This window comes from Trichomycterus rosablanca, chromosome 4 (assembly GCF_030014385.1).
Source record: "Trichomycterus rosablanca isolate fTriRos1 chromosome 4, fTriRos1.hap1, whole genome shotgun sequence".
Taxonomy (NCBI): Eukaryota; Metazoa; Chordata; class Actinopteri; order Siluriformes; family Trichomycteridae; genus Trichomycterus; species Trichomycterus rosablanca.
Genome location: NC_085991.1, coordinates 36501757 through 36514104, shown reverse-complemented (window position 1 = coordinate 36514104; position 12348 = coordinate 36501757). Strand labels below are relative to the sequence as shown.

The 12348-nt window shown below is 37.1% G+C and overlaps 1 protein-coding gene across 1 annotated transcript in view; it reads right to left on the bottom strand.

The window, feature by feature from the left end:
• pcxb (pyruvate carboxylase b) overlaps window positions 1–12348 on the bottom strand; it is a 371478-nt gene that overhangs the window by 346375 nt on the left and 12755 nt on the right. Inside the window, exons 5-6 of the mRNA XM_062994233.1 lie at window positions 10920–11037; window positions 1697–1848 (exon numbers count right to left, since the gene is read on the bottom strand). Coding sequence (XP_062850303.1) covers window positions 1697–1848; window positions 10920–11037 — 270 coding nt within the window. The remainder of the gene's footprint in view (window positions 1–1696; window positions 1849–10919; window positions 11038–12348) is intronic.

The following is a 12348-nucleotide window of genomic DNA, read 5'->3' as shown; positions in this document are numbered from 1 at the left end:
TGTCTGCAGAACAAGACATGATTTACCCATGCTACAAATTACACTGCCAGGAACAAGTACATGTATACACACAACCTGGATACACACTGTTCTGAAGCTATATCACTGCCCTCACACTGCTCCCAAAAACACCCTCAATGATCCTGTGTTCAATTACTTTTATTTATTACTTAATCTTGGTCAGGGTCATGATGTGTCTGGTTCCCACCCAGACACAGCAAATGCACGGTGCAAATTTCACAAGGTGCCAGTCCAGAGCGACACGTTTACACATTCATGTATTCACTCCCTCACTTAGACCTGTGGGCAATATAGCACAGCCGATTAACCTACTGTTGGATTATTAGCACCTGGGATAACAAGGGCACTTGTTTAGCTTATTTAACACTCCTTACATATTTATGCAGTGATCTGTAAACCACCTGCAAGATGTTCACTACATACACAAACAACTTTCTTGGCAGAAAAATTTGCTCATTTTAAAGATGCCACTAAAAATAAAAACAAAATGGTCACAGGAAATCAATGCAACTGCATGTAGGTTATTTTTTATTATCTAAATAGGTCACACAAAAATACCACAGTATCGAACAAGGAAAAAGCAGAATTGTATAATGAACCATGTACAGTATAATTAGTTTCTATCTGCCCTTTTGAGTTCTTGTAATGAGTACTATTCTTGTATTGTCCACTGGTAACATTTGTAATGTGATTACATTTTATTATTTATTTATTTATACTATTATCTTAAAGTTTATTTAAAATGTTTTTTTTTTTGCCGTTTAGGTGGCACAGCGGTAAAATACACTAGCGCACCAGAGCTGGGATTTTGAATACATCGTATCAAATCTCAGCTCTGCCATCAGTCTGGGCTGGGCAGCCACATTAACAATGATTGGCTGTTGTTCAGGGATGGGACGAGCCGGACCAGGGTTCCTCATAAGTGGTGCAATTACGACCTCTGCTGGAATAATGCTGATCAGGGTGTGGCTCTCCTTGCACAGAGCTGATCCGCATATGAACTCACCTCATGCAGGTGAAAAGATGCAGTCGGTACTGCACATGTGTCGGAGGGGGCGTGTGTCAGTTGCGAAGCACCTCAGTCAGCAGTAGAGGGTTGTATCAGTAGAGGTGAAGCGTAATGCAACCAGGGTAATTGGATATGACTAGATTAGGGGAGAAAATTCTGAGAAAAATAGGGGGGAAAATGGTTTTAAAGGTTGGGGGGAAACCTCTCCCATGGGCACGCATCCTGGTAATGCAGAGTTTCGGTCTAGAAATATGCAGTATAATGTGCACAATTTTCAAGTAAAAACAAGCTCATTATATATTTATATCTATAGGCTATGTCATACTTACGTATAACTTACTAATTCCTGGCTTTACCTGCTAGAACTGATACACAACCATCTGTGGGGTTAGAACCTAGCACTAGTGTAAGGGAATTACCAAAGTTGTTATCATGGACACCACACATGGCAGTACAGCACACACTTCCATAATATATTATAGGCCTATTATTTCCATATGTGCCTTAGCGGTACCAGTGAAACTGGCTATTGGGTACTGCTGCGGCCAATGGCAGCCCAGCTGTTAAGATTAACAGTGACTATTCTTCCCAGCCTACCTAGAAACAAGCTTGAATAAAGAACAGCAAACATACAAGAACTGTGTTTGTGTGTGGCCGTGTAAGTACCTGTTTGGCGAGGTTAACTGAATCCGAGGTGAGTCTGTCTCTGAGCTGAGGGTCAAGCAGTGCAGCGGGGGCGATTTCGACTACTTTCTGATGGCGTCTCTGAATGGAACAGTCTCGCTCGTATAAGTGGATCACGTTTCCATACTTATCACCTGAGGAAGAAAGAGCAAGGAAAGGTATAATTAACAAAAACACAGTTTCCATAGTTTGTCAGTCACCTGTGATGGATACGAGTAGGCAAAATTGTCGAAATCCCTGTACAGTTAACAGATGTATTAATTATTGAGCTGGTAATCAAAACCAATGCCTGGTGTGGCTGGACTCACCAAAAGAGCAATGAAACAGAACTTTTCAATTGAACAGTACTGTACCCATCCATCCATCCATCCAAGCCGTGTTTACTCTTGTGAGTTACATTCATGGCAGGTGAGACAGAGCGAGCTTATAGTCCACATTTAGCATCATCCGATTTCCACCTTTTTGGACACTCGATGACTGACTGACTGTCTGTCTGTCTGTCTGTCTGTCAATGCCATGTTTACTCTTGAGTTACATTCATGGCAGGAAAGGTTTATGTGGGTGCTTTGTATCCGTTATGTAGTCTCTGATATTATATGTGTATTCCTAATTTAGTGATTGCAATGAAGTTCAAAAGCTGTTCTGCTTTTTTAAGGTTAAAAATGTCTTTCATTGTTCCAGCTATGGAGAATTTTTGCCTTTCCCTTTGGTATTTAGGACACTCATTATGTGTTTAATCGTGATGGGTAATTGTTATTGACAGGATTCACACTGCGGGGCATCCTCCCCCTTTATCAAGTAGGAATGTATAAGGGATGCTCAAAGAAGCTTTAAGGGGAAGAAGATTTTCATGTGATGATGAGAAAGCAGCGGTGCATCAGTGGCTACACTCTCAACCAAAAACATTTTTTGCTGATGGCATTAAAATGGTACGACGCTGGAAAAAATACATCGCTCAATACATATGCAGAAAAGTGATGTAATTTGTTTTTGAAATTCTTACAAAATAGAGTAAAGTGTGGAAACTTTTTGAAGAACCCTTGTATATGCACCATATCTAATGTGCTACTTCAAATTTGTGAAAGTGAGGTGTAGCTGAAATCAAATATGCAATTATAACTGTAAATAGCAGCAGCAGCAATAGGACAACATTCAGTTTTCCCAGCTATAGTTGTGGTGTTTAATATTTTTATTTAATAAATTTGAAGTTAGGCTTTAAATAAAGCACTTGTATCGTCTCACTGCAGTGGCAATTTTGTTAAATATATACAATTTCCCATGTATGGTTTCTTGCTATATCCATACAGCCTACTTCAGTACCCTTGGTCCCTGGTCAAGAAGGATAGCCGGATTTAGCATGGTCTAGGGGGTGTCTAAAATGTACTGTACCATAAAGTACAATGCAGTGGAAAAGGGGCAAAAGTCCAAGTACTAATGCTAACAGCTATTGGCTGAAGCCTAACAATCCCCAGGTTAAAGAGAAGTGAAAAATAGACCAAGAGACCTATGTGAGGTTTAGAGCACACAGTGCTGCAGCAACAAAGCTGTACAGTCAGTGCTCATTAAATGTGTCCAACCTTTTATTTTTTTAGATTGGATTCATGACCATCTAAAAACACTGGGTGCCTGGCAGGAACACACTGTGCCAGGGCAACATGCATACAGGACCATTTGAGGCTTCTGTAGTTGTATAACAGCAGCTTTTTTTTTTTACCCATATGAGAACGTTTGCACGATTAGAGGTTTTACTCATGCCATGCATCTCAACATCTTAACACACACACAAACACACACTCAGTTGTCTTCATGGTATTTCTGGGGTCATTTATTTCCTATCAATGCTGTTTCTGTCTGTGATACAGCACGCTCCTGCTGAGCTAATCACTATGCAGAGATTTCACCTTATTAGCAAGATAGCACAATGCTGGAAGACTGGCTGAAACTCAGGCTGTTATTTTTAGATGTAATCACCTCATGGACCTGGCTTCTTACTCACTCCACTCCACAGATAACAAATGAGTGATGGCCCAATTCAGTCCCACAATTACCACCTGCTCACATACAGCCAAGGCATGACGACGATTAGTTTCTCGAAACCTGGCTTCCGGAACAGTCACAACTCTGCATCGATGAAGCTATATCTCAGACATGATGGGATTCATAACTTACACCTGGGAAACCTTCAAGGCAAAACTGAAAATAAGATATGCTTGGTTGAATTGAGGCGGTGCAGTTTAAGTAATAGTAAAAATAAAAAGACTTATAACCATATTCATGTCATTCATAAAGGAATCATATCTTATGTCAATAAGAAATGAACAATCTTAAGAAAGAATTGACCTTGAGTAGATGACAAAACTGACATACTCTATTTTCCTAAACTAATTTACCAGAATACATAAGAATAGTCTTTGATTTAGCCCAAGTTGCCTTAATCCTGGAGGTTGTCCAGCACCACCTGAATAAAATAGGCAGAAGGAAGGAGGCTGTCTCCAAGTCACAGTCCATCATTAATTACACTTATGCACACACTTAAAAGAAAACTGAAATAGAAAACAATTCACCTCCTACATGTTTTTGCAAACTGAAAGAAAAACAAAGACTCACAGAAGACCAGCAAAGAACATGCAAAACCACTTAATGACAAGTATTCTTAGCCCCTTGTTGTTGTGCAAATGTAAATATTCTATAAAGTTACCGGTTACACATGATACAAGCTCAGTCATACACCATCACAGGCAATTTTGTATTTACAGTTCAGCTAACTTTGTCTTTGGACTGTGGGAGGAACACGGAGCTCCCGGAGGCAACCCACACAGACATTGGGAGAACATGCAGACTCCACATAGAAAGGACCTGATGCACTCTGCCTTGGGAGTCAAACCCAGACCAAAATCAAACCTTCACGTTGTGAGGCAACAATGCTACCCACCGAGTCACCATATACTATACATAGTACTATAGATTGAACCCTATATGCAAACCTCATAAGTTTTGTTTTGTTTGTTTAATTCTTAACGCCATGTCAGCTGCTATGGCTATTATCATGGCTAGCTAATAGATTAGATAGATTTGCTTCCTTACTTGTGCTTATGGTGGTTAGAGTGTTCGTGTAAATATGAGGGTGTAGAGTTTTAATTGTTTTTTTTCCTAACTTATATAGTGTTTTTAAATGCAACTGCTTCCAAGAATTTAAGCAGTAAAGGGAAAGCAGTTGACAAATTCACAGACTAGTTAATGTCAGTAAAAAAAAGTCAGTGTTGGCACAGTTCTTCAGCCTGTGGTTAGATTATAGATCGCATTATTGTACTCATTTTAAGACGTATGACTGCTGCTTGTTTGGGTACATTTAATTCAGCAAATGAGGGGAAAAGGGGGAACAAAATATCAATTGTTTTAGCAGCTTTAAAGTGTTAAAAGGCTGAGTTTGCACTGCAGTTTATCAATAATAGTTTAAACACAATAACCCAAGAAAAAAGCATTTTGCATATCCGTGAATGCAGATGTCCACTTTAAAATCAAAGTTTAGTATCCTGCTGCTGTGCAAACCCAGATATGTTTTTGTTTGATTCTTAATGCCATATCAGCTGCTACAGCAATAATCATGTCTTAATAATAGCCAAAGTAAAACAAAAAGTCAAAGTGGAGGGTCAATTTGTTTCTTTACTGTTGTACATAGGGATTAGGATGTTTGTGTGACAGTGAGGGTGTTGAGATGAATTGATGTTTAAATTTCATGTGGCATTTTTAAGTCATAGTGATTCTAAGAATTTAAGCATTTCTTTGGTGGGGGGGGGGGGTGGGGGGGGTTGAGATAAAGATTTCCTTGTAGTTGTTTGTAGTGTAAATTATTGTTCTGGTGGTGTTTACTTTTTGTCATGTATAGAGGATGTGTTTGATAGAGGTTCTTAAACCACAGAAAGGCTAAGTGGGGGCCTGGTCTTCCAGATAATAGGTAAGCAGTACAGTTTTTTGGGGGTAAGAAGACATTTTTTAGAAAGCTAACAAAGCTACAAATCTAACAAAGCTTCTACCCCAAAAACAAAACGCTTTGATGCATTTTCTCATTTAACATTTTACATTTTTATTTGCTCAGTGCTTAATAAATATGACGAAAACAAACCCACATTTCTACAAAAAAAAGTCAGCTATTAGACTTAATTGTTTAATAAACATTTGTTTAAGTAAACTTCATTTTTTAAAGAAATATAAACATTCACTTGATTTAGCATAATTTAGTCAGTCTTAAGTATTCTTTTCCTAAAACAATGCCAAATCTTACATTAGGAGAAGGAGTCTTTATTGCTGATCTGCATAGTGCTCTCAGCATGCCTTGTACTTAAGTTGCAATTTAGTTCAGCAGCTAATTGTTCTTCTTGCAGGGGTAACATATTGCATGGCGTGCAAGTCAACAGTGCACCAAATGATTGCACTGTTCTGCTGCCATTAGTTCTTTTCTATGTTAGGGGTGCAGAAATCCAGCACAGTTTTATCATTTTGCAGCTTTATCATATCTACTAAACCATGTAATTAACCGAAGCCATGAATTGGGTGTTGGAACAAGGAAATTACCACACTCTGCTGGAGGCCGGCCTTATATGACCACAGTTGTGCACCACTGCTTGTGTTTTACATTTACCATTTACCATTTAGTTGTCATTCTTATGCAAACCCAATTCTAAAAAGTTTAAACATTAAGGAAAGTGCAAATAAAAACAGATCATTTTATATTGGAAACAGCACAAAAAAGAGATATTTAATGTTTTATCTTATCAAATACATTGATATTTGTACATTGACACCTGTTTAAATCTTCCAGTCACATTTTCAATAATTCCATAAACCTCCCAGTTGCAGGCATCAAATTATTGGTAACAGGTGATGTGATTATGATTAGATATAAAAGAAGTATTAATAATAGACTTAGTCATTTTTGAGCAAGAATGGATGAAGGTCAGCACTGTGTGACTGAACAGTCAAGTAGTTTAAGAACAAATGTTAATGCAAGACTGCAAAAAATAAGAATTGACAGATTAGTTTCTTGAAACATGGCTTCCAGAACATAGCCACAATTCTGTATCGATGAAGCCATATTTCAGACATGATGGGATTCATAACCCACACCTGGGAAACCTTCAAGGCAAAACTAAAAATAAGATATGCTTGGTTGAACTGGGGCGATGCAGTTCAAGTAATAGTGAAAAAAAACCCTAGACTTATAATCATATTCATGTCAATGTGAATCTGTTAATTAATAATTGGGTGGAAAAAAGGAGGCTGTCTCCAATTCTCAGGATTTACAGATTACTATATTACTAAAAGATGAAGAGAATATGAAAATAGGGCAGGGCTTAAAAACAGCACTGAATGCCTGTCAGGGGCAAAGGAACATTTATTGTTGAGGGTTATGTTTGCATTTTGGATCACCATCTAGATGACAAGGTTTCCATTAACAAGTAAAAACCCAATTTAAAATGTTTATGTAAGAATATTTGTAATGCATGATGATTTGGTCAACTACAATTCAAAATATTAAAAGGTTTCAAAATTGTGGAGAAATATCTGTGCATAAAGGGCAGGGCCAAAAATCATTACTGAATATTGACATGTACAGTAGTTGCTCAGACGTAGAAGTAGAAGCCACTTAACAACAAGAAAAAACACAGCCAACCTACTTAAGCTCAGCTCAGCTTATCTAAGATGAAACAATACAAAGTAAAAACATACACTGATCAGCCATAAAATTAAAACCACCTCCTTTTTTCTACACTCACTGTCCATTTTATCAGCTCCACTTACCATATAGAAGCACTTTGTAGTTTTACAATTACTGACTGTAGTCCATCTGTTTCTCTACATGCTTTGTTAGCCCCCTTTCATGCTGTTCTTTAATGGTCAGGACCCCCACAGGACCACCACTATGTCAGTGTCACCGCAGTGCTGAGAATGATCCACTACGCAAATAATACCTGCTCTGTGGTGGTCCTGGGAGAGTCCTGACCATTGAAGAACAGCATGAAAGGGGGCTAACAAAGCATGTAGAGAAACAGATGGACTACAGTCAGTAATTGTAGAACTACCAAGTGCTCCTATATGGTAAATGGAGCTAATAAAATGGACAGTGAGTGTAGATGGCTGATCGGAGTATGCTGTGTTCTGATGAGTCCATATTTCAAAATGGTTATTATTATTATTTGAATATTTCTCCCTCTTTTCCCAATCTACTTATTTCCAATTTACAAATGCTTTTCCTTTGCCATTTACACCACCATTCTTATTAAAATGTTACACTATTATAGTATAAAATTAAAAGAGCACTTAATCACCACAGTATAACACAGTCAAATAAACTTTAGGGTTCCAGTCAGAAGGCATAAGCAATGGTGAATCAGTTTGTGCAAATAAAAGTGAAAACAGGTGCACTGAAAAGACAAGAGCAAGACAACAACCAAAAATAGAATATAGATCCCAGATTGTTGAGGAGCTGAAGTGTTACATCAGACAAGAATTGGATACATTTCACTTTCACACTTACAATGGTGCCCTAAGTTCTCAAATAATCACAAAACTGTTAAAAGATAAGGCCATGCCCCTGTTCTACCTTTTTTGGAACATTCTGCAGCCATCAAATTTCAATGAAATCATATATAAAGTATATACAAAGTTGAATTAAATGTCACAGTTTTTGTTTCCTATAAATACAATGCAAAGGGTAACGAGGGCAACAGGCAATGTGGGTGCCATACAGTGATATAAATCCTGATGACCTCTTATTACCTCTGGTCAGTGTCTGTGTTGGGTGGCCTTCCTTTAGGTACACCAGTTTACTTTCACCTCTAAAAATATACCACTAAGTAACTTGGCAGAACTACTAAGTTTTGAGTAGTAATAGCCTAGTGGTTAAGGTACTGGACTAGTAATCAGAAGGTTGCCGGTCCAAGCCCTACCACTGACAGGTTGCAACTGCACTCAAAAAACAAAGAATTGGCATTCGTTCTTGTTAAGCAAACAAATCAAATTGATATTAATTGATTTGACCCATTTTTAAAATGTACTTAAAATATCTGTGTTAATACAACGTAATTATCCTAATTGTTAAATTGACCTAAATCAATCAACTGAAATAAAAGAGAATAAATTGAGTTTATCCAACTCTTGCGAGGTTTTAAATTCATTAAACAAAAAAATTACTTTTGATTAACTTAAAAAAGTTAAGTAATTGAACAGAAAACCTCTCCCATAAACGTGTAAGTCCGCCCCTTTTCAGGTGTTGGTGAATCAAAAATGATTTTCGGGTAGCCATTTTTTCTTGTGTGAGGGTCATTTGTTTAAACTTTTGTAACCTGCAAATTACTTTTTACTTTTCATTTAAGGCTTTTTGTAAAAGTAAACGTGTCTTTCTCGAATATCTTTTGGAAAGTAGAACCTTTGTTAAACTAAGTCGACGAACTTTATTCCCCCGACTGTGCTGTGTTTGAGTAGCATGTACACCAGTCTGACGGAGCTTTTTCATCTTTCATCCGTTAACCCAATTTCAGTCTAATGTTGGTAAGTGTTGTACTTTACTTAACAATTTTGTTTAAAATAAATTATTTTAATGTTGACACTAAATAAATAAACAGTGCTGCTTTATTTGCCGTATTTAGGCTACATGCTAGCATGCTAGCCTTCATACGAAGCAAAGAGTGTGCTGGCTTGCTTTATTGTAATCCTTAAATGAACGCTATTAATGTTGATATTAATATTTTTGTTTCTTGTTTCTTTGTTTTGTTTTAGAGAGCTGCAGCCAAACGTTAAGAAATCAGCTTGCCGTGTGAAACAGTACAGGTTCATGATTACTGTAAAGAGCTGTTTGTGCTTTCATACAGTCTGTACAGTTTTTAATGTTTCCTTGACATGTTGTATTTTAAGTAAATACTTCTGAAGTGAAATAAAAAAGAGAAGAATTTTATGATTGTCTGTTTTTCTATAAATAAACATTTCTAATTGATATTTAAAATGTATTTAACATAAACTATTTTAAACTATTTTTTTAAATTGAGCTCAAGATAAGTAGAATTATTGGGAAAAGCAGTTGCTATAACAAAAAAAGAAAGTTTAATCAACTTGCCTTTTATGTGTAATAACTTAATGTTTTAAAATCATAAGTTAAATCAACAAAATTAACTTAATTGTTACATCAATTTTAGTACAATTAGTAGAACCAACATAAGTAAAATAAGTTAAATCAACATGGTTTGGAACAACTTAAATGAAATAAGTTGCATCAACTTTAGGAAAATAAGTTGGATCAACACTAGAAAATCTTGTCCAGATTACCTTAATGAGTTGAGTCAAACTTAACAGATCAAATTAAGTTTAGACTACTTAAATAAATTGTGGTGGATAAACAAAATTGCTTTATGTCCAAAGAAATAAATACAATTGTGTGGAAATACTTTCCATAATTCAATTAAGTTCAGCCAAAGAATTTTTTTTTTGAGTGTGTTGGGTCCTTGAGCAAGGCCCTTAACCCTCAATTGCTTAGATTGTATACTGTCACAACTGTAAGTCGCTTTGGATAAAAGTGTCTGCTATATGCTGAAAATGTAAATGTACCAAGTCCGTAGTTGTGAGTTGAAAATAGTAAAAACTGCTACAAGTCTTAACACTGCTGACTGGTGGCACATTGGTCTATTACACTAACACACCTCAGCTGAGACATGGGTTTGAATCTCAGCAACACTATTAGATGTTTGAGCTTCACAAACAATCATTGGCTATGTCTTGGGGATGTCCAAAGCCTTTCAATGGACTGGCACATTGTTTAGGGTATTCCTGCCTTTTGCCCAGTGGGACCCATTAAAACCCTGACCAGGACAAAGCAGTTTATAAAAATTGTAACATATTTTTTGCTGTTAAAAATTAAATAGGCAAAAAAAGAGAAACAAAACTGAAGCAGCAGAGATATACAAGAATGCTGCTTTGCTTCAGTGACTTGTGTGACCTTGTTCTCTCATGCATGGTTCATTGCTTTCACTGATACACTGCTGTTCTCCCTTAACAAGCTATATTCACTTTAAGATGTATAATATTGACTACACACCCAGTGCCAGAGGAACAAATCATGTTTAATGAGTAAAAATTCTCCTGCATAGTAGCTAGAATACACTAGAGACAAGCTAATAAATCATGGTAAGGTAAGTCCATACACACACATACTCACCCAGGATCTGAACCTCAATGTGACGTGGTTTCTCGATGAACTTTTCCACAAATAGGGCACCATTTCCAAACGCAGTCAAGGCCTCAGAGTACGCTCTTTGATAATTTTCCTCCAGCTCCTGCAAGAGCAGATATTTTATCCATTTACAGTGGACTGGACTGCATTACTACCTCTGTAAACACTCAAGTGGACTCCAAGGTCCTTATTTAAAAGGACCTTGGAGCTTATTTAAAGATAAATGGTCACAAATTCATGTTTTTCAGCTTAGCTTTTTAATTCACTAAACAACATTTCAGAATACACTGATCAACCATAACATTAAAACCACCTCCTTGTTTCTACACTCACTGTCCATTTTATCAGCTCCACTTACCATATAGAAGCACTTTATAGTTCAACAATTACTGACTGTAGTCCATCTGTTTCTCTGCATGCTTCGTTAGCCCCCCTTTCATGCTGTTCTTCAATGGTCAGGACCCCCACAGGACCACTATAGAGTAGGTATTATTTGGGTGGTGGATCATTCTCAGCACTGCAGTGACACTGACATGGTGCTGGTATGAGTGGATCAGACACAGCAGCGCTGATGGACTTCTTAAACACCTCACCGTCACTGAGAATAGTCCACTAACCAAAAATATCCAACCAACAGCACCTCGTGGGCAGCATCCTGTGACCACTAATGGTCTAGAAGATGACCAACTCAAACAGCAGCGATAGATGAGAGTCTGTGTCTGATCCACTTATACCAGCACAACCACCACCACCACCACCACCACCACGTCATTGTCACTGCAAAGCTGAGAATGATCCACCGCCTAAATAATACCTACTCTGTGGGGGTCCTGACCATTGAAGAACAGGGTGAAAGCAGGCTAAAACACATATGTAGAGAAATAGTCAGTAATTGTAGAACTAAAAAGTGCTTCTATATGGTAAGTGGGGCTGATATAATGGACAGTGAAAGTAGAAACAATGAGGTGGTTTTAATGTTATGACTGATCAGTGTATACAGTTGGTTGTAGTTTTAGAGGTACTGAACCAAGTATTAACTTTGATATTTCTACACTATGTTGCCATGTACCCACTATTTAATGCTACACAGCATGTGACCATTTGTTCCTTTGTTAAATAATCCAGAAGATATAGGTTTCCCAAACACACTTATATGCACCGATGACCATTCTCTTTTTAAAAGTATAAACATTTATTACACTTTGTCTAGTTCAGCAAGTTCTTATAAGAACATATTTAGGCTAAAAGTACAGTAACAAACAAAAATGTTTAATCAGATTTGGTTACATTTTGGACAAAAAACTTAGGTCATCACAGAAAGAAATCCTAAACTTTTGAATTACTTGACTGTTCTTGTATATTGCTAAGATGCTTGAAAAAAAATAATCTGCATGAATAAAACTAATAAAATTAA